Here is a 22156-nt window from a genome sequence, read left to right as displayed (position 1 = left end):
TGAAACCAGTTCAAGCAAGCAAAGGAACCAACTAATGTAACAGCCTTTTTAAAAGGTGAAGTTTTCCATTTCAAAGGAGCCTCTAATCAATGGCAGGGCACAAAAGGGAATGCACGCATGTTTATGCGTACAGCACAGACTTTAGAGAAGCTTTGGGGAACGTGTTCTGCAAAATCAATATGACCTAGCTAGTTACAAATTTTGAATCTCCTGCATGAAACAAATGGACTTCTTGTACAAGCTGGGTCACAAGGATCATGCATATTACACCAGATTTTGTATATGAAGTGTGCAAAACCTGTAACATTCCTGAACACATTTTCTCTAAGAATATACCCACAATTCTCACTGCAAAGAGGAAAAAACAAACTAAATCAATCTGTAAATTTTATTTCTCTCACTGTTACTTACTTACTTGTTTGACTTCCCAATTATGGCAGCTGTCTTCTGTTTTACTTCTGAATAGGTATTCAGGTGTCCACCTCTCCTGACCATACAATGAACCCCAGTTTTGCTCTGAAGCAGAACAGGTTCGACCTTTCCAGCTCTGTCAGGCCTAACTTGTCCCCCAAAGCCAGGTGAGGAACACACACTGCAGAAAAAATTATTACTGGGCAGTGTAACATTTTATGCCAAGACCCAGTTGTGTTAGGAAATGCACACATCTTTCTGAGATGTTTGAGTCTTCAAAGCCTCCATCCGATCCATTCTTGCTGCCTTGTGACATTTCTATCCCAGAAAGCATCATATATTTGTATTGGGTACTGAGAGCATTCTTTTTTCCCCAAACATGTACATTATTCTGATTTTTTTTAATGGGAAAATAAGACCCTGCACTAACAACTGAGTATAAAGAATGACTGAAAAGGAAACAAAACAAATGAGCATGGAATTCTGTATTTCATGTTCTCATTAATCAGCATTCCTGGACGAGGGGACATTCAACCCAGAAAAATAGCAAAAATTAAGACTCTCTGCTCTTCTTTGTGAGTCCTCTTAGCTCCTCCTGGATGCTATCCCAGAAATTTGTCATTCTGTGAGTTCAACTTGTTTCACTGTGAGAAAACTTCTAGTATTTATGGTATCCCCATATGGTGCTACTTGGGATATTTCTGGAAGCAATTTTAGGAGGGGCATTTCATAAATAACTCCATGTTTATCACAGTTATCATGTGTCTGTTTTGCAAGCCTGTCACTGGCACATGTTAACCACTGCATGGACAGGATGCCCAGTTTACAGCAGTTGATCGCACGTATGGCCGTGCAACAAAGCTGCGACAACTATCTTCCATGAGCTAGGGAGAAAAGAGGTGAATGGAAAAAGGGCTTAAAGTTTATAAAAGGTAACTTTAATTTGAAAATGCTCTGTTTATTTTTGTGAGCACATGGTAGGGAGCACCCTTTTAGAACAGTGCTGTTGCCTGCAAGGTTTTCCATGGCAAGATTTCCAAATGTTTGAACCATTTGACCTAAATATTTGATTTCCCTTTATATTTAAAGATATTTTTATCCTAGAACGGGCTAGAGAACTATTGTGTCCATGCAAAGATATTAGAAATGACAATTCTAAGAATAGTGGCAAAACCGCTCATAGTTAGCACTCTTTCTCTACATCTTAATTCCAAGATAGACAACAAAGAGTTGTACTGTCCAGGACATGACTCAAGTATTTACAGAAACTGCCTTTATACCCTGGGCATTCACTGTATTTTGAGAAAACCTTGTTTTCTATTATAGTTTGGTAAAACCTGCTATTCAACTGCTCTTTCCCCGGAGACGGAAACCCCCCAAGCCTTTTACAATGAAGACTGTCATTATTTTCCCTGGGAAAAGAAAAGAAATACCAGGAAATCTCACATTGCTAATGTGCAACTTAAAATGAAGGCTGCATTTGGCACCAACTGAGAAAGCCCCAACACCTAACAAACCTCGGTCCTGTGGCATTGGTGACTGGCTCAAGGCAGGGTGGGAGCTGGATTCTGACTGGCTGCCAGGAGGCTGTGGTGGCATCTGACTGCCTGTAACACATAGAGAAAAAAGGGATAACAGACTTGCTTTTAGCATTTCAATGCACAAAACCAAGCATTGCTGCATTTTTCAACCACCAACATCAAAGAAAGTACCAGCTGTATAAGGTAAAGACAGAGCTCAACAGGTCTAGCTTTTTTCATACCTTTTTCTTTTTTTTTTCTTTTATTTTTTGAAACCCATGGAGGAAACATGCACAAACACATTTAGCAACAGGCATGGCGAAATGTTCAATTTCGCACTGAGCGAGTTCCCAACCTCACCAACATGATCCAATTTATAGCTGCAAATCTCCTGACACATATTTCTGTTAGAGAGTTTAACAAAATCCAAGTCTGCTGAACAATAGGGCTCATCCTGCTGAGCTTAAACTGGCCTCCAGCCAGGCAGACATGGACTGCTGCCAACAATATTACCAATGAAAATTTCGGTCAATACAAAAATTACTAACAACAACAGTTTAAAAAGTATTTCAATGAATCAGTGGTTTTAATATTGTTTGAATGTCCATGTAGAATATGGGAATAAAGAATAACATGTAGGCACACATGGTGAAAGTGAATGTTTGAAAGAGAGCAGACAGAAAAGGGGTATCTTATTCAAATAAAAGCAAAGGGAAGTTATTTATTAAAATAACTAAAATAACTAGCCCGAACAGACACATCCATTTTTATGACCTTGTTCAAAAGACATCCACTGCTGTCTACCCACCCAAACAAGAACAACACTCCCAGTGCTGTGAGGCTCAGAACACAAAATGTTCCCTTGCAATGTTAATAGATAATAAGGCAAGTGCTTATTGCACTGATGCAAGTCACTCCTCCGGGTCACCATTCAACACTGTGTCAACAAGGGAGGTTCATCTTACCACCCTCCCAATGCCCCGAAGCCTTGTGCTTAAGTCAACCTGCCACAGCCCAAGCAGGAGGAAGAATGAGGCCTGGACATCCCCTAGGATTCCTCTTTGCTCTTGGTCTGAGACATGCCTGCTTGTGACAGCCCAAGAGGCTTGAAGACCACCTCAGGTTAGGCAGCAAATACACACTTTAAGCATTTAGACACTTGCAGTGACGAGCACAGTATAAATAGCAGCAGACAGGTTTATATCCCTCATCCTCAAAAACTGTTCGGATTGTTTTCCATTTGAAAGAAATGGACAGAATAAAAACACAGGCAATAGATTTGTGCCTGCTGAGACTCATTTTCTCCTGCTCAGCAGCTGCCCTTCTGCAGTGGCAGGAGCAAGAATCCTGCGGACGGTCCTGGCGCTGGGAGCCGGGCTGACAGCGGGGCAGTAGGGGCTGCCCTTTAGAGCGACCAAGGGCCCGGAGTTGGATACAAATGCAGGAAAGCAAATGTGTCTGCTCTGCCCCATCCACTTCCCATCCCCAAAGCCACCGGCTCTCAGCATCAACTCTGAAGAAAGGCCAGACTGATACAGAATAAAGAGAAAATCTATAAAATGTGGAGTGTAACCATTGCCTAGCTATTCAGATGAGGTGCTTTTGCACTAAAAACAGGACAGTCAACATTACTAGGAGCAGCTGTGACAACTGTCTCAGAGATGCAAATGCTGGACTAGAGGCAGAATTGTTCCTCCAAAAGACCAAACATGCCACTCAGCGCCCAAGGCTTTGGGTTCCATGGCCCATTCACGAACTCTGAGGCATATGACAATAATAATGACAAATTCCAGCTTATGTTTTGATGTCACTCAAGAGCAGGCTGTGGAGATGGTAAGTGCCTGCATTATAATGAAAGCTTTCGGCTTGACAGGAAGGATTCAGTGACTCAAGACTGTAAACAAACAGCATTTCCATGTTAACACAGAGCACTGCCACTTCCACCGTGTATGCCCCAGGCACCACTATCAGACAGAGCACTTCAAGTATATGGGAACCATCTAAGATTTCTACAAACACTTAAAAAAAGTAAATAATAAAGGCAAGGCTGCTCCTGACTGCACCACATAGCTCTCAGCAGGATCCCTCCTTTAGGTGGACGCTTGGCAACTTTGAGAAAAGCTATAGTGCACAGAGTATCTATGATAGGCAACATATTTTGCATATTATACATGGTGTCTGTTTTTTTACATTGACAGTAACATCAGTTATCTGGCTGGATCCTAATCCTGTACAGGCAAATGTGCAAGCACAGACAGTGAAAGTAAAAGCCTAGAACAGTACCTGTACAACTTGTACAAAGAAATCAGTTTCATCTGCATCCTCAGTCAATACAGACCCAGGAGTTTTGCAGATTCACTGAAATTATCAGCCTCTGCAAACACTAGTGCTATTTTGTCAGTGTACTTCTATTTTTTCCTTATTAAACAAACTTCAAAGTAAAATTTCATAACATTTCATACACACGACCAACTCTACACATATTCTAGCAAGTAACAAACTTACAAGAGAAGTATCCAGCACGCTAATTATCAGTGGGTGCTACAGATTATCCAGGTGCTGGACATGAAGGTACTGCATCAAAATGTTTTCAATCGAGCTGCCATTTTATTCTTAGAAGTGATGTGAAAGGTAAAAGGAGGTTAAGCACCCAAATACCTTTGAAGACTTGAACTGAACTCTTAATTTGGGTATCTAGCTCCTATTGATTGGGAGCTGATGACAGGACTTTAAAACCTTTGAAGATCCTGTCTGCCATGCTTTCTAAGTTTCTTTGTCATGAAAAGAAATGACCTTAAAGATTTTCCATTTCTTTCCTTTAAATGACAGTAATCCTTCTCTCTTTCAAACAGTATTGCATTTGTGTTTCTTGGAAGACACTTTAAATAATACATGAACAGACTTTTGTATTTTATTAGGGAAGGAAAATGTCTACAAAAGAAAAACAACCCTTTTTCGTTTTTAACATAAATTCTACAGCTATTTAAGAGAGAGAAAAAAAATCCAGTAATTTCTTTTTCACTGACAGACTACTGCCTCCTTTGACCCAGCGATACACAGAAGGAAGTTTAAACAGGGATGACCTTTTCCCATGTTTTGTATACCATTGTTGCCACATTGGTGAGATACTCCACCTGCCAAAATGTATGCAAAATGAATACTACAGATGTTTCACAATACTTCTATTATGCAAAACCACAGAAAATGCAATAATGCATGTTAAAGGGATAGAAGCTGCCACACTAGTTCTTTCCCCTATATTTAACAGAGGAGCAAAATGCTATTCAAAGTTATATAGCTATCTAGTAAAATTAATTGTTAAAACTACCAAAACCAGCAGTCTACCTAATATAGTATCTGCTATTTAAAATAAAAAAAGAGTCAGATGAAGAGGTAAGGGAATTAAAAAATGCATACTTGTAAGCGGGGTTTCTATTTCTTAAATTATGTCGAACGCTTTTAAATTTTTGCACTTGGAAAATCTTCACTTCAAATGGAGTCAGGAGAGACTGCATGCTACCTTTGGAAAAGATGGACTGAGAAAAGTACTAAATAGCAATTGCATTAGGGCTACAGCCATGCAGTTAAAACTGTAAAAAGTAAATTCCTTAGGGCCAACATAGCAAGCAAGAGCAGACCTTTGGTATCCTGCTGAGGAGGGGTCCTTACAGTCCACATCAGCAATGTTTTGAAACATGCTGAGGGCTCTCTGCTCCCATCACTGTAATGATACTGGAGGATGCTTGACTGAGACACCCTGTACCAGCTGGACAATACCTCACAGAATTACGCCTGAACAATTGAATCAAGAAAACACTTTGGTGATAACAGGTTCCCTCTGGGAAATAACTAGTTAAAGGGGGAAGGAGGGATATAAGCACAGGAATTTTAAGATGCATGAGGAACTGAAGGGTGGGGACTGATCACAGCCTGTATTGAAAATGGAACACTAGTTTAAAGGAAAGGCAGAAGTCACAGATCTTGTGGGTTGTCTTTGGGACAATTCCCAAACTAATTTAGGAACTGAGAGCTATGACTGGATTAATGACATTGTGATCAATGTCATTAGGGAAAGTAGGGAATATTAGTCAATACAAAAGATGATCAAAATACTACCTAAGAAACCCTTGGTACCACCTTTTGGCCTGGATTATTAAAAATGCAAACATTTATATTCATGGATCAGAACCAGGCCTTTTATAACTGAAGAGCTGTAGATTATCAGGTAGTCATGGGAGAAGAAAAGGAAGGAAAAATCTGACCATATCTGTTGACCTAAAATGGTTATAGCCTACAAACAGGTATAACTAACCATGTGATGTGGCACTCAAAGAAACAAATTTATCACTAGGATAAATCAGGATTGTTTACAGTAGAGGTAAGGCAACACAACATCACTGCTGATGTGTCACTGGAGAGCCTTCATAAGGACAAACCCAGAAAGCCTAATGCAAACTGGAATGGTGCCACGATGCTAACCAGAATGAAATGACAGGAGGCTGAAAGTGTGAGTATTATTTTACGGCAAAATCTAGAGCGAGAATTTTGTAACTTCTTTCTAAAAACATATTTGAGGCTAAATATCAGGGAGGGAAAAGAGCATGATGATGTTTAGGAGGATAATCAAACCATTACTGGAATTTGAAACAACTTTGTTTTAGGAATAATGAGGTCCTGAAAATCTAGTGATTAAGATGAGATCTGATAAAATAACAGGATACTCATCACACAGTCAGTGTTACAATAAAGGCTCACAGACCAGAAGAGACATTCTGGGTCTCGGATCCCTACATCAGAAATGAAAGAACATAAGTAGGCTTCTATATGGGAGTGTTTCAAATGAGCTCTTCAGGAAATTGGAAGTGAGGTGCAAATGACTCAAAGGAAAGAAATTTTTCTGTGGGTAGCATAAAGGGAAACTGGTCATGTGTTTCGTGTTATCTCTTTCATCTTATCAAGCCTATGACCCCTTAAGAAAAAAGATTATTTTCTTCCTTAATTTATGCATTGTAGCCAGGCTTCCTATTGTATCAACAGTATTTTTAAAATTACTTATTCATTCAAGTAAAAAGTAAGGGTTGTCTGCATATCCTCTCAAATTAAGACAAAAATACTAAAACCTTCCTCCTATCTATGCAGTAATCTGAGCACAGATGTTTTAAAAGGCCTGAGACATCAGGACCCTTTCAGATAGAGCAGCTGTGGCTGTGCTGGGATATGGAGAGTCAAACACACTCAGACCAAGCCTTCTGGCTCTGCTCAGCACCACTGCAGCTAATAACCCCTTGCAAAGCTGGTAATCCACTGCAGCCTGCTTACCAAGACAACTGCCACCTCCCTGACCCAGGAACTTAGGACCAAACCCAGAACCCTCCTGCCTTGGAATGCTTTTGGTGGCTGGCTGAGAGGCTCACTGAAGGTGAGACTGCAAGAAGCTTATTTGTTCCACTGCAGCAGCGCAAAACTTCTGTACAAGCTTCTAAACAAGAAGCTTATCAACTTAAGCCAGATTTATGGATGCTCTTTATCATAAAATGTTATCAAGATTGTTGTCAGGCCTAGCCCTGATTTTCCATATTACCTCTTAAAACAAATGTATTATGCTTCAAACACACAGATTCCCTAACATATGTGACTATCACAATCCACGTAAAATCAACTAGAAGTCAAAAACCCCACTTTGCTTCTCATGAAAGTGTAAAATTCTCAGATACCAACTCTCGAAAGTTACACTCTCACCTTCTTCTTCCTATCTATGTCACATTCACCATATCAGGGATGTGACAGAGTTTCAGAGAAATCACTGTAACTTAAGTGCTAAATTGCTCTCAGATCTCCATTAAAAAAATGCAACAATGAACAAAGGGGCCTGGAGAACCCTAGCTCTGACTTTTCTCTGCACAAATGCAATAGCATAAACATCCTAATTTCATGAAAAGAGGCTACTTGTTTGACACGATACAACATTTAATTCAAAGCAAAGCTGACACTGACAGGATGAGGTAGCTAGTCAATATTTTGTTTCATCCTCATTACTCAGCATGTAGTCCCAAGGTAATACTTATGGAACACCATCCAAATGTCATCCTTACTACAGAATAATTCATTATATTATGGACTTCAAAAAAAAAGAATTAAGTAGCTGAAACTGGCATCTGTAAAATTAGACATCCAAGTTTTATTCCCAGGTTGTGTAAACTCTGAGTAAGGTATGAAGACTGTAACAAATACTCAGGAGTATGAAGTGAAATAATTGTTAGTACTGCCTGAACTGACAACGGTCTTGGTGGCAAGGGGCAAGAAAGAAAATATATTTTCCTCTGGAGAATATGTATCTTTTTCCTCTGGAGGGGAAGGGAGAGCAGCAGCAGACACTGCCAAGCAGGTCTGTTTCATCCATGCTCCATGCAGAAGTCACCTCTCTGTTGGGACCAAAGTGAAGCACTTTCCCCTGAGATTTTGGAAACAAGCCCAAAGCAAGCTGTCAATGGGAATCTTCAGAAGCCTGCGACTCACCCGAATAATGAGTGGCTTTCCAGTAGGTCACAGCAAGCACCTGTCTGCTGAGGACTATTCTTTTCCAACAAATTCCAAAATTCTGCTGCAAACCAGGAAGGCAGCAGAGCTCCTCAAAATTAAGGATGCATCATTTAATTATTTGTATAAATGAAGGCATAAATCAGTCTAAATCTAGGGATCACTGCTTCTCTATCCTCAGTAACATCCACCCCAGACCTGTAATTTCACTTTACAGTTATGAGAAGTTTCATTTGGGGGAATCAAATTCTTTCTGCTTTCACCTCTGCCTAACTCCACGTCCATTTAATACATTATTTCCATTAAGCTCGAGAGTTTCCAGCCAAGGATATTTCTGTTGGAGGCCAGTCCTGAATGGTGCAGCCCAGGATAGCAACCAGTTAAATCTTTTCTAATCCCCACATTCAGAAATGGTGGCTCACAGCGGCTGGCATGCAGGAACTGAATAGAGCAGGCAAGCTCGTATTTCTCTCACCAGGCCAAATTAATAAAAACAAAACCTGATTTCTCCTTCTCGTTTTCCTATTCTTCCTGTTCCCCAATATTTTTCCTTTCAAACAATTTTATTTTTTTTTTGTTTGAGAAGCCTAATGTTTGGCTGCCTTCTGAAGAAATGGGCACAGTGACAGATGAAAGGCCGTATTCATCGCCTAATTCAGAATAGGAAAAAACCGACTGCTGTGCATTTAAGATTCTAACAACCTTGCAATTTTGTAGAGCCGTTTTCCCCAACCCGTTCTTTTGAAGAAATCTGCTTTTATTCTGTTAATAACTAACCACAGTTGCAGCAGCATGGATCCGATTAGCGGTTCTTACGCTACAAAGGGGGTGGGGGGAGGCTGTGAACAGGGTTGCCAATTTGTCCACCTGGGTCCCCAGAAGAAAGATTAGATGAGGTGCTTGCTCCTTTCTTCCCCACTCGCTTGCTGCTCTGCACTAGACAGACCTCTTCAAAGCTCAGCCACTGACTTAATTTCTTTTTTCCCCCCTCTAAAGTCTCGTTTAACCACCCCTCCACATGTTTTGCACTCTGTCACTGCGTCCCTCTAAAGCGATGGCGTGAATTGGGATGAGAGGGGTTGGGAGAAGCCGTGGCCACAGCTTGCCAGCGCTTCCTCTCACACCTCTACAGGGCCTCTGAATTGCTTTTAGATTTTGCAAATTATATTTTCTTAAATTTGTGCAAGCCACTGGAAAAAAGCATCTATGTTCTTCAGGGAATTAACCAGATCCTGTAGTCGTACTGTGATTTTCATTCTCTCCTTTTAATCCTTCCACAAAAATGGTAGTTTTGCTTGCATTTAGACTGAAGTAGAAGATTGTAAAGGGTTGCATGGATTTAGTAATCTGTAATTACTTGGGACACATCATTACATGTTTCTAGTAATTACATGTAATGCAAAAAGCATATACTTCAGCTAGATAAAAACCATTCTCAATTTTTTTATAAAATGTCAATTAAACAGAATATAAAATTGTAATTGATGCAAGTGCTAAATATCTAAAAGCTCTAACAAAGGAGAGGGAAGTATTTCTTTCTTATATTTGGCTCATTTCTTCCCTCCAGAAATGAAACCTACCCTGCCACACACCTGAAACTTAAAACTTCAGAATTCTATTTAGGGATTTAATCCAAGTTCCAAAAGGAAGAATTTCTCATTATCAATGCTCCTTCTCTAGACTGCATTTATAACTAGGAGGAGATTTTTTTCTCTAAGGTGTTCCTCATTGTGTCAACTGCATTTGAGAGCCTGAGAAGCACAACAGATGTAGCAGACATACACTTCTAAAATTTGCCACCTAAGAAAAACCTTAACTCCCAACTTTAACATTGCCAAATTCTAACCAAACCACAGATCAATTTTCATTTAAGATACCTGCAGTGTGAAAACATGCAAGATAAAGAACAAAGGGTCAATGTGAACTGAAATTGCTGTTTCTTATCCATATTTCTTTTCCCTTGATCCAGGCAAGTTTAACAATTTCTCAGAATCAGGCAGCACTAACCTGGAATACCATCAATGACGGAGTTTGAGTTCTCCCTGCTCCTCCCAGCTCTCTCAAGTTTAGCAAGCAGGGAAACTGGAGCAGCGCTATGTGGCAATGAACTATTTAGCTAGTCCTGCCTGCTACTCCTCGTACTAGATCACTGTCTGTAATTAAAAAACATTTTAGTAGCAAAATGTGTGTGCTCTCACTAATACTACCCTCAAAAGGAACAAACCCTCAGCTAATCTAGCTTTTCCTATTGTGTTATATTGCATATTACACAGCCCTGGTCTCAGCAATTCTCAGGAATGAGGGAGGAAAGGGCAAGTTGAATGCATAAAGGATAAAAGCACCTTGAGGCAAACCTGCTTCCAAAAACCATTTGGTGGGTCTGATCTCCCTAGAAGACAAGATCTATCATGCCATATTTCATCTTGCCCGACAACGATAAGCTCCAAAGACCGGTGCAGAAGCGAAGCAATTCTTCATGTATTTTTAATCAACCGAGAACTTTCATCTGGCGAGCTCCCTCCGCAAGGTCACACGCACCACGCGCAGCCACGTGCCTCTCATGCAGTTTGCAAACACCAACTCCTATGTCAGCTTCTGTTTGGAAGGGGGAGTATTAACATTAGTGACTCCTGGTTATATCATTTATAAACATGCAGATGTGGATTATTAAAGATTAATGCATTTTGGGATTGGTGTCGGCATTCCGTTTGTCTCACGCCGAAACCAATTCTGTTCTTCATTAGTCAACGACAACCCACATCACCCTGTTGTGGAAGAGAAATCAAAGGTGCAAGCGTGAATTGAGAATAAGTGATGAAACTGATTACTAAGAAACTTAACGGCTGTAATCAATCAACACATCACAATAATTTGAGCCCACTGTTATCTGAAGATGGGGAACAAACAGAAAAGCTTACCGACGGAGTGAATTGTTCTTTTGTGTTTGCTTTCTAAAAACCCACTTTGCAATTTGACTTCCCTATCTACCTACAGAGTGATGCTGTCAAAGGGCTGTTCAAATCTTTCAAGTTGCAGCTCAACCTGCATGAATTTTGTCTCCAAGGGGGAGAAAAGATATCTTGCTTTTCATTAATTTTTTAAAAAATTATTATCTGGAGGTAGTGAAAATGTTCTTCTTTTGAGGCACAGAATTAATTCAAGCCACATTTGCAATTGTTCAGACTCCTTCTTCTAAGGAGGGACACACCACGTATCTGTCTAGTCAAGTCTGACACTAACTATGAAGCATGAAGGCCACTTTAAATATCTCTCATGGCAGTGATACATACTCCACTGAAAAGCTGAAAACTGCAGCAGCCTATCCCATCACAGAAACCAAACCACTTATGACATTTATGCTCTATTTTATTTAGGTATAACAACCATCTGTCAACAACAACAAAAACACACTGATGGAGACGTGAGAGACTTTTCCCATTTGCTCATCAATCACTGCTTAGTATTGCAAAGGACAAGGGAGTGAGAGACAACTTTTTAATTTATGATAAAACGCAAATTAATGCCCTATTTGCCAACACAAAGAAAGAGAGACAATCTATGTTTGTGTAGCCAAATAATGACAGAATAAAACCCCCCAAACATTCAAAAACAAATATACACCACTTAAAATTTCTTGTAGAAATGTAAGTGGCTTTAGAAAAAAGTTATAAAGAAATGCATAGGTTAATGATCAAATGTAAACAGTAATTGTCCAAGGTTGGCCTTAGAACATACACCTAAGACTAACAACAAACATACCTGTCAAATCTTGGCAGCTGTGGTTAAGTATATTTGAATTTTGTTACGTGAAGCAGAGCACATGCATAATTATGCAAATATGTTAACTGGATTCCAACAGCCCTCATACTCTAGATGGATTTGTACCAGCAGGGTGCTACCAGTGACTCACAGAGCTACAAGAAGTGGCCTGTCATACGTACGTGTGCTGCCACAGTGTCCACAGCAGCAGATGCCCTGCCATGCTGGCTGCTCAGCCATTGCCAGGATGGTAGAAACAGGCCTGGCAGGAATCAACAAAGAGGACAAACCAGATATGGGGCAGAGCACAGTTATGGGGATGCAAACGCCACTGATCTGGCCATCTGTGGGACGTGCTGGACAACTCTCAGCACTCTTCAGGATGTTCAGTCCATAGGGCAGAAGTGTTTGGCACAGGCTTAAGACAGCAATTAAACACTAAAACTGAAATGTGTGACTGTGAAATGTAAACACTGACACACCAGATATTAAGCAAGTGAAACCATTTGAAACTAAACCACGTAAACTAACCCTAAAAAATAACCACCCAGGGCATGCTTTTTTGGTGATTTACTGTTTCTCTACCTGATGCTTAACTTCGAGCCAATAAAAACCAGCAGGTTGATGCTGGTGGAATATGAAACCCTCTGTCATCATGAAAACCTAACAGGAGGAACTTGAACAGCGTGCCTCTGTCTCACTTCATCTCCTGCACCTGTTCTGCAAAGACCACCTCTGCAGAGAAGGACACCTCCCTGATCTCTGGCAAAATTGCAAGTATGATAGTTTTTATAGTGCCTTTTGCAGCATAGGCTCTCCTCATGAAACTTGATTGAGACTATTTAGTTATTTCATGAAGCCTTGAGACAACAGATTATTTATCAGTTGTGACCCGGTCTGAATTCTAATTGGTATCAGAGGTTAGACACTCCCTATGCTAGAAGCAATGCCTTGAGCTACAGTGCCTTACAATTTGCTTATTTTTTCATCCTTTGAAAAGACAGAAACACTCTAAGTGTTGTTCAAACCATTCAAAAGAAAGGGTTTTAAACCACTATTATGTGAAACATTCACATATTTCATTTGTAAGCATTCTAGATTTGCAAAACTGCTGATTAGATGTTTTGTGCACTAGAAGTGATTAAGAACATAGCTACGTCAATGGCATTTTGTGTTTTGGCTTTTTTCTGGTCTGGATGCCAATGAACAGCATGCATCTTCCTTGCAACAAGCTGTTGCAAGATTTTTGCCTCCGGAGAAGCCAAGGGGGAAACATTGATAGATGTGTTAAAATAATCTTTCCAGACAGGGGGATCATATCCATTTTACAAGGATATAATCCCCTCTTGTTTTGCAATCACTTTAGGGTATTTAAAACTTCAACAAAAAGCACAGTATTACAAATTCATACATTCATAGATTTGTTTGGGTTGGAATGGATCTTACAGTTCATCTAGTTCCAACCCTCCTCCCCCCTGTCATGGGTAGGGACAGCTTCCACTAGACCAGGTTGCTCAAAGCCTCATCCAACCTGGCCTGGAACACTTCTAGGGATGGGGCATCAACAGATTCTCTGGGCAACCTGTTCCAGTGCCTCACTACTCTTACAGCGAAGAACTTCTTCCCAATATCTAATCTAAACCTCCTTTCAGTTTAAAGCCATTCCCCCTTGACCTATTACTACATGTCCTTTTAAACAGTTCCTCTCCAGCCCTCCTGTAAGCCACCTGTAAGTGCTGGAAGGCTGCCTGCCATAAAGTCTCCCGAAGCCTTCTCTTCTTCAGGCTGAACAACCTCAGCTCTCTCAAGCCATCTTCTAGAAGAGGTGCTCCAGCCCTCTCATCACCTTCAGGGTCCTTCTCTGGACCTACTCCAGGTTCTTCTTGTGTTGGGCACCCCAGAGCTGGATGCAGAACTCCAGGTGGGGTCTCACCAGAGGAGAGCAGAGGGGCAGAATCCCCTCCCACACCCTGCTGGCCACACTGCTTTTGAGGCAGCCCAGATCATGGTTGGCTCTTTGGGCTGCAAGTGCACATTGCTGGCTCTTGCTGAGCTTCTCCTCCACCAAAATCCCCAAGTCCTTCTCCTCAGGGAATGGCCTCTCTCAATCCATTCTCTGCCCAGTCTCTATCTGTTGGGATTGCCCTGACCCAGGTGCCAGACCTTGCACTTGGCCTTGTTGAAGTTCATGAGGTTCACACAGCCCCACCCCTCAAGTCTGTGCAGGTCTCTGTGGATGCCATCCCTTCCCTCCGTGTGCCGACTGCGGCGCATGGCATCAGCAAACTCGCTGGGGTGCACTTGATCCCACTGTCCATGTCACCAACAAAGACATTAAACAGTGTTTATCACTTTCATGTAGTCTTCTCTCCCACAAATAATATTTAAAAGGGGTCCATGCCATGTAGCATACGAATAGTGGTGGTTCACAGGGTAAGTACATAGAAAAGCTCAATCCCAAAGAAAAGATGTTTCCAAATTCTTTTTTAAAACAAAATCTACAGTAAAATTATTGTTTTACTATAGTATATTCTGGAAACTGGTTCAACTGGTTCTTTTTTATAAGGTATGAAAGGAAGCATCATTCCTATTCAGAGTCTTGCAGTACAATGCCCATTTGGACTATGATAGACTGCTGCTCATGTTTTTCTTCTCGCAGCATTTTAGTCACACACATTGACTAACATGCACACGAAGACAAGATTTCCTGTTACTGTTCTGTCTGGGTATCCCATTTCCCTCTTGCTCCTTTTTTTTGCCTGGAGTGCTGGCTGTAATGCTGATGGATCCTGAAATTCAAGCAAGCTAACTGATCAATACAGATGTGGAAGACCTCCAGGTTTGCAGACAGTAGAGTTTAACACTGAATGGATCACATCCATTGGTTCATAGAATTACCAGAATTAAAAATTTGGGGTATTTTTAATCAGGGGAGGATGCTGACTGGTTAGCATAAATTAAAAAGTCTGGCAATAACACTCCTAAGACAGAGTATCCACAAATGGATCTCTTCCTGAAAATTGTAACTTCATCTGTATCCAAGCTCTTCAGTGAAAGAAGGCATCAGTCGTAATAAAAACAATGTAGTTGATGCTTAACAGAGTGAAAATCAGCTTGTTTCTTTAGAAAGTACATGGAACGTGATAAAAGCACAAGTCAAAATACTGATCCATGTAAAAAAAAAAATTACGTATTTCTAAAGGCAGCATTTGCTACTCGTTATTAGCACAGCATACCCTTCTGGACAGATAAAAATTGCTGTAGAGGTTTAAAAATAATAGAATCTATTAACTTGTACAAAATCTGCTTGTCCATCATGGGTTAAGGGATTCCTGGCCTATCAGCAATGTTTCACAGAACTCTTAATATTAAAAAATTTTTGCTGCTTACACCGCAAGGGAGAAAGAGCTGACAAAAGCCTTTGGCCAGTGAGACCAAAATTGGGGATGGGGGGAGAAAGGGGAGCTTAGCTTATTTACATTTTTGCTTTGTTAGTAAACTGGAATTGTTAGAGCAGGAGGGACAGGGAAAAAAAAAAAAAAGAGAAAAGTGAAATTAACAGCCTCTAAATCTTCTGGCAACAGCAGTGCATTTTGATATGTGCTGTGTCAGCTTCCACTAATGGTTTAGAGTTGAATCAGGCACAGTTCAAGACCCAAAGCAGTGCAGGGCATCACATCTCATTCCTTGGAATAACATGTACCCTAATTATAAAGATGGCTACAAAATAAAGAGATCAGGATTTCTGGCAAAACAGAATAATGATCTACTTAAAAGGAAATCATAATGTCATTTTGAATCAGTAGAAATCATAGAAGAGTAGGATTTCAGCCCTGTAGTGAACATACATCTGAACAAGAAGTGTTCCCATTTTGAGAGAAAACACCTTTCTGACAAAATCCATCGAAGTTGCTTTTTCTGCTCTTAGGAGTTAATCTCCCTAGTCTATTCTGGTAATGCGAATGGAAACAAAGGCTGTATATGCATGTGCCACTTACCACACAAAATATCCATCCAGTATTTCAGAGAGCACAGGAAGGAAATGCCCACTGAGCTAGGGACGTGCCAATGTCAGTGCTGCCTGTGCCAGGCTGTTCCTGTGAAATTCGTGGCGTGCAGCAGAAAGCAATGCGGGGTAGCAGGCTTGCGGTGGGGTGCGGAGACAGCTTAAACAGGCAGTGGAAGAGAAGCAGCCATTTGGGAGGTTTAATAGGGGGCTGTTTGTTTGTCTGCCCTTTTGATGTTAAATTAGTTTTCAATTTTGTTGCAAGGAAGGAGCCATTGGGAAAAGGATGCTTCTCTTCCAGTAAACCCTGGGAAAGCAACACCTTTATTTTAACTGTCTTCCCACCAAGAACCCCCTGCAACATTTTGGCTTTCCCCAGCCATAGCTATCAGCAACACAACAGCTGCTCATTTTACAATGACTTGCTGGAGAGAGAATGATTGAAAGAGCCAATCTATGTCACATTGAGAAACTGTGGCATAACATCGCAGGAGGTAATAGGAGAGGAATGAGGTCAGAACAAACAAGGGTAGGGTGAGAACAGAGAGGAAAATAGCAGAGAACAAAATTATTAAAGGCAAGGTGCTGTACTACACAATCTATGTTTAAAAACGGCTACAACCTGAATGCTGCAAACAGCCACAGAAATGCAAACAAGCTCTGTGTTACTTTTTCTTAGGGTCTCATGAATGCAGCTAATGATAAAAGCTACCAAAGTCCTTGTAATGAAGCACAATGGTGGGAACACACTTAGGTGAAAGCACAGTCTAATTCACATGGCTTGAAAGCCCCAGCACCCAGCAGCATCCCTCTATCACAGAGTTTTACATAGCAGCATTGCTCCTGTCGTTTTGTAGCTTGAGAAACACAGCAGCAGCAGCAGCAGCGATGCTACCACAGCTGCCTGGCTGCCCTCAGGAGAGTGCTGCCTTAGCTCACACCTGGGAATTCACCTTTAGCAAGAGCTGCAGAGACCAGAAGCTTGTCTGTGACAGGGAAACAGTGGAGGGTGATTTTGATTTAGCACCATTCATAAAAATCCTTCCTGAAAAAGAACCGCTTTTGTGTTACTGCAGCAGACCAGAAAACCACTGTGCAAAATGGTGGCACAGTTTGTATGGAGAGACAATGCTTTTCACTAGGTGAGTTATAAAAATGAGCTTTTGGGGCTCATCTGAAGTGATGAAGTGACTCTGACCCTGACCTCTGAGCCCATATCCCTTCTATTTTTACCCCATGGGGATCAAGTGGTAATAAAAGTTATTACTCTCCCCCTACACTCTTATGCTCATCCTTACATAGCATGGCTACAATAAAGCTATTTTCAGTGTCACAACATTTTTTCCCTGTTCAGCAATCAGGCTGATAAAATGCCAATCCATTTACCGGCCTGAATCTGACTGTGGCAAAATGTTACTTTTTCAGCCAGGTGGACTATCCGGCTTCACTCAACAACAGAGATGGATTTCTATACCAAATACTGGAAATTATCTTGGAAATACAAAGCTACCACACTGCATACAATGCAAATACTCTGCCCCCACTATTCCTCCTCCACTTGAGCTTGTGCTGCCAGTCAGAGCGGCTGGAGAGGGAAGAAATAACTGCAGGGCATGCACACAGCATCAGGGCTCAACATGCTCAGGCCACATTTAGTACTCAACATTCCTGTGTGCACTGAGCTTGCTTCCCTTTGCTTATCTAGTTTAACCTCTGCAGACAAACAGGCACAAACATTTTACACAGATACCTTTGTATCAAATACCGAAACACATGCTACCCTCTGAATTTTAACCAGCATTTGGTTTACAGCAACACTCAAATCACCTAACAAAAAGACACCTCTGCTTTTGTTTCTTGTAACTGAGCTCCATGTTTATTATTCCGTGGTTTTGTCAGCAACTGATGTTATCCCTAGGGTAATGTCAGCACTCTCCTACTCTTAGGAATTCCCCTAGTATTCAAAATGTCAGAAGATAATAAAAAAACTTGAGCATCAGGAAGAGAATAAACTCACCTGAAATACTAAATAAACATTGCTGCCTGACCCCCTGGAGTAAGGAACATGCCAGATTGGTGGGGATAAGGTAAGAACTGAAATTAATGTATGCCATTTTTTTCTTCTGGGTATCTTAACAGATTTCCACAAATTTCTGAATATACATGAATGACTGTGTGTCATACTCTAAATTGCACAAGAGAGCGAGTGGCAAGCATGCCACTGGTATTCCAATTATTACTGGTGGGGCTGAATCCCCAGTAACTTGTTAATCTTTGCAAATATTAAGAAATATCTCATACAATATTCTCTACTGATGTCCAAAATTACATTGTCACAATACAGGGTTGAAAAACCTCTGCCTCGTCCTGCAGGTCTGTAACCACCATATAAGCTCAACAGCCAAACCCAACAAAAATACACAGTTAGAACAAAAAAAGGATTGTAAATTATCAAGAGAAGTATGTGACTAATGACACAAAAACCAAACACAAAAACTACAGTTAAGTATTCACATTGCTTGGTGATAAAGACACGTATTGAACACCTATGGCGAGTCAAGCTCAGAATTTTGAGCATTCTGAGGGCTTGACAGCTGAAGTTTAGATGGGATTTACTCCCGCTCTAAGCATGCATTTTTTTCAGAAAAAGGCCCTGAAAAGGTAGGATTCTCAGAAAGTAAGTTAGTTTGAAATACAGGAGTATTTATTTACGTATTTAATAAACCTACCAATTGCTTTAACTTTGTTTGTTAGAACCAACTTACCTGGAATACTCGCTGGAGAAATGGGACCAGATCTTGACTGGTTGCTTCCAACGGGTGAGCCTACAGGGGAAGGCGATGGACCCCCAGGGATGCCAGAGAGATGTGGAGAAGCATGAGGGGAAAACGGAGACTGTGCAGGGTTGCTCTGCTCCCCTTGGCTGCTTGTAGAGCCTGACGCGCTAACAGCTGAGCTGAGGGTTGCTTCAGTTCCAGTCGGCAAGTCGTCAATGGATCCAGATAAATCCTGAGGAAAAATGAAGAAAGAACGTAAGTGCTTGCATGAATACTCAGGCCAGAGGACTCAAGAGCTGGCATGGCAATAGATCCATTTGTTTACTTATTGCAGCAGATAACTGAAAGGTTGTCTTCAACATGTAGTTAAATGATGGCAGAAAACAAGGATAGTATGCACAATTCTCTGCTTAATCTCTGATTCTTTTGAGAAAAAGAACAAGCAAGGGCAACAAATGAATTGGAACAAATTCATTCAGCATTCAATTTAACCTTTTCCATCTGGATTAAGCTTTCAAAATTAATCCCAGAAATTCTGCCTGGGCATACCAAAACTAATGAAAATGATACATCAGTTTCACTTTTACACAGTATTTAATTTTGGGGTTTGCTACCATTACAATCACAGCTTATACTCTTCACTCCAAACTATTACCACAATGAGAGAAGAAGGGTTTAAAATACGCAGCCCTCTAACCCTCCCATGCAGCTCCTTTGCCTTGCAGCAGGGAGATGAGAAAAGGCCCAGCCCTCAGCAGCAGCACTGGATCTGCTGGCCACCAAGGAACAAGGACTGCTGCTTATTCACTTCCATCATATACCAGTGTACAGCTCACAGGTTCTCTTCAATTTCATCTGAATACAGTGCTGAACAGTTACTCCATTTTAGCTCATAACCGCTACATTTTCAATGAGAAATTTCCTCTGTAGATCACAGCACATCTGAATTCTAACTATGAACTGCTGGACATATTCCCTGAAGCTGTAACACAGGAATTATACTGGTCTTTGAATCTGTGGGAGTAATCAGAGGCTTTAAATAATTTTAAGATCAGATATAAAAAACCAAGAATGCTGTGACAAAGCAAGCACATGCTCCCCAACTCTCAAGAAAAATATTAATTCCTAAGCATCACAGAAAAACCTCATACAAACGGAAAGGTGCCAATATAGCTGTGCTTCTGTAGCTATTGGCAAGTCACAAGGAGCATGTTACTATGTTACTATTTCTATTAGCAAATTAAAGCACAAAAAAGTAGCACGGAGCTAACTCACATACAAACCAGGTCATTAAGTGACCTCTGAGACTTGAAATAACTGGGATGACAGAGTGCATTACTTTGGTTGATCCTGACTTCATTTGTTTGGCTCATGCAAGTGGTTGAACCACAGACAGCAGGACCCCTTGTCCGAATGGCACAAAAAGAACTAAGTTCTGCTTGAGTAAAGAGCTCAGGAAGCAAAACCTTAGTGCTGCCTAATTTTCATAACAAAAACCAAAACTTTTTAGAAGTCACAGAACACGGATGAAATGCACACGTGGTGTACTTAGAGCCCTGTCCAACGATGACTACCACCATTACAAGGGAGGCTCACAGCCAGGTTTCCCTAACAGACGGACATGGGCAGTCTTCCGAGGCACAGGAAGAGGAGGATTAACAGTTTAAGCGCTGCTAACACTCACTAGAAGCCACGTAGAACGCCGTGTGTTATTCCTCGTTGTGCGTAAGGGTAGGAAATACAAACCACCTGACTTAGCTCTCTGCAGGGCATCTTGCGGACCTTATTTCCAATGAGTTCCCACAAATACTTCAAGAACAACTCTTATCACAGTTAAATTTTGCTTTTTCTGACAAGCATGGAATTGTACCCCTATTTCATTAGGCATACGAAAAGCAAAAATTAAGGCTAAAACTTCAGTCTACATGTGGATGCTGCATTTACTCAAGAGTAGACTTCAAAATCCGTACAAATGGAAATTTAATTGTGAAGTGGGCAATAAACTATTTTCATTGTTTCCTTTTTGGATCTATTAACTGTAGAAAATGTAAACAAGAAATAACACTGCTTGGTACTGCATAGAGCAACACTAGATATTTTTCATACTAGAATGTATTTGGCAAACAGGTAAGCAATTATTGCTTTTCCATACATAATATGGTATTCTCCTAAATGGAATCAAATTGCTGCTGTCGTCATGTGTAACAAATGCTGCAGGAAGTGCTGATAAAACAAATGCTGCTGAAAAGCATATAATAAACCTATGAAAACTGAATGCAGCAAAACAGAGCCTATTCTAAAGGAATATAAATTCTGTGTAAAAAACCAGATAGGCACCCAACTGATAGAAGATACAGAAAACATAGAGGTTTACGTTTAGAATAACAAAGATTTTAAAATGGTGTGTGGAGTAAAGCTTTCACGTGGGCTGGCAAGCCAAAGTACTTGACAGAACAGGTTTGCCAGAATAACGGAAAAGCCATGAAGAAATTAGCACTGTCCTTGATGAAATTATCTGCTGTTCAAAGGCTAAGGCAAGACTTTGGGACGGGAATGAAGTCAGGTCACATCGACTTCTCCAGCTTTCCGCATGAGTGGAAGAACTGGTGAGTCTCAGGCATTTTCTCAAGTGCCTGCTTTCCAGGAATTTCTTCACCCACCTGATGAAAATCCTTCACGAAGGTGGAAGGGGAAAGCTTGCATGACACCCTTCTATTTAAATTGTGAAGCCATGCCACCCTCATGCAGTGCAGGCTGAGGGAGCAGCCCGGTCACCACGGCACACCCACAGTCCCTTGGGCTCCCCACATGAGCTCAAGGGTAAGCACTGGGATTTTCTCCCAGGAATGGCACACTTCACAATCACCACACCTGCTGAGGATGCTATGGTAGTGTTCACTCATCAGACTCATCAAGAAAACCGAGAAAGAGGTTGCTCTCAGGATGGCACAAAAGACTGTTGCCTGTCTAGAAGTCTGGGCTGTGCCACACAGCCTCCTACCTTGCCATCAAGTGGGCTATAATGAGAAATATCAGCTGTTCTGTACAGGGTGGTTTGGGGTTTTTTGTTTGTTTGGGGGGGTGTTTGTGTGTTTTGTTTTTGGTTTTTTTTTTCTTTTTTGTTAACATACACTTCAAGGCCTTAC

General features: G+C 41.0%; 1 protein-coding gene across 11 annotated transcripts in view; it reads right to left on the bottom strand.

Moving 5' to 3' along the window:
• Positions 1-22156, bottom strand: part of ARID1B (AT-rich interaction domain 1B) — a 329572-nt gene that overhangs the window by 79365 nt on the left and 228051 nt on the right. For 10 of the 11 annotated variants that reach the window (XM_032101926.1, XM_032101928.1, XM_032101920.1 and 7 more), the window contains 2 exons: positions 18999-19242; positions 1929-2018 (listed from right to left, as the gene is read on the bottom strand). In XM_032101926.1, coding sequence (XP_031957817.1) covers positions 1929-2018; positions 18999-19242 — 334 coding nt within the window. The remainder of the gene's footprint in view (positions 1-1928; positions 2019-18998; positions 19243-22156) is intronic. The other variant, XM_032101923.1, reaches the window with a different exon arrangement.

This window comes from Corvus moneduloides, chromosome 3 (assembly GCF_009650955.1).
Source record: "Corvus moneduloides isolate bCorMon1 chromosome 3, bCorMon1.pri, whole genome shotgun sequence".
In the NCBI taxonomy this organism is placed as follows: Eukaryota; Metazoa; Chordata; class Aves; order Passeriformes; family Corvidae; genus Corvus; species Corvus moneduloides.
This window is presented reverse-complemented; position numbering and strand designations above follow the sequence as displayed.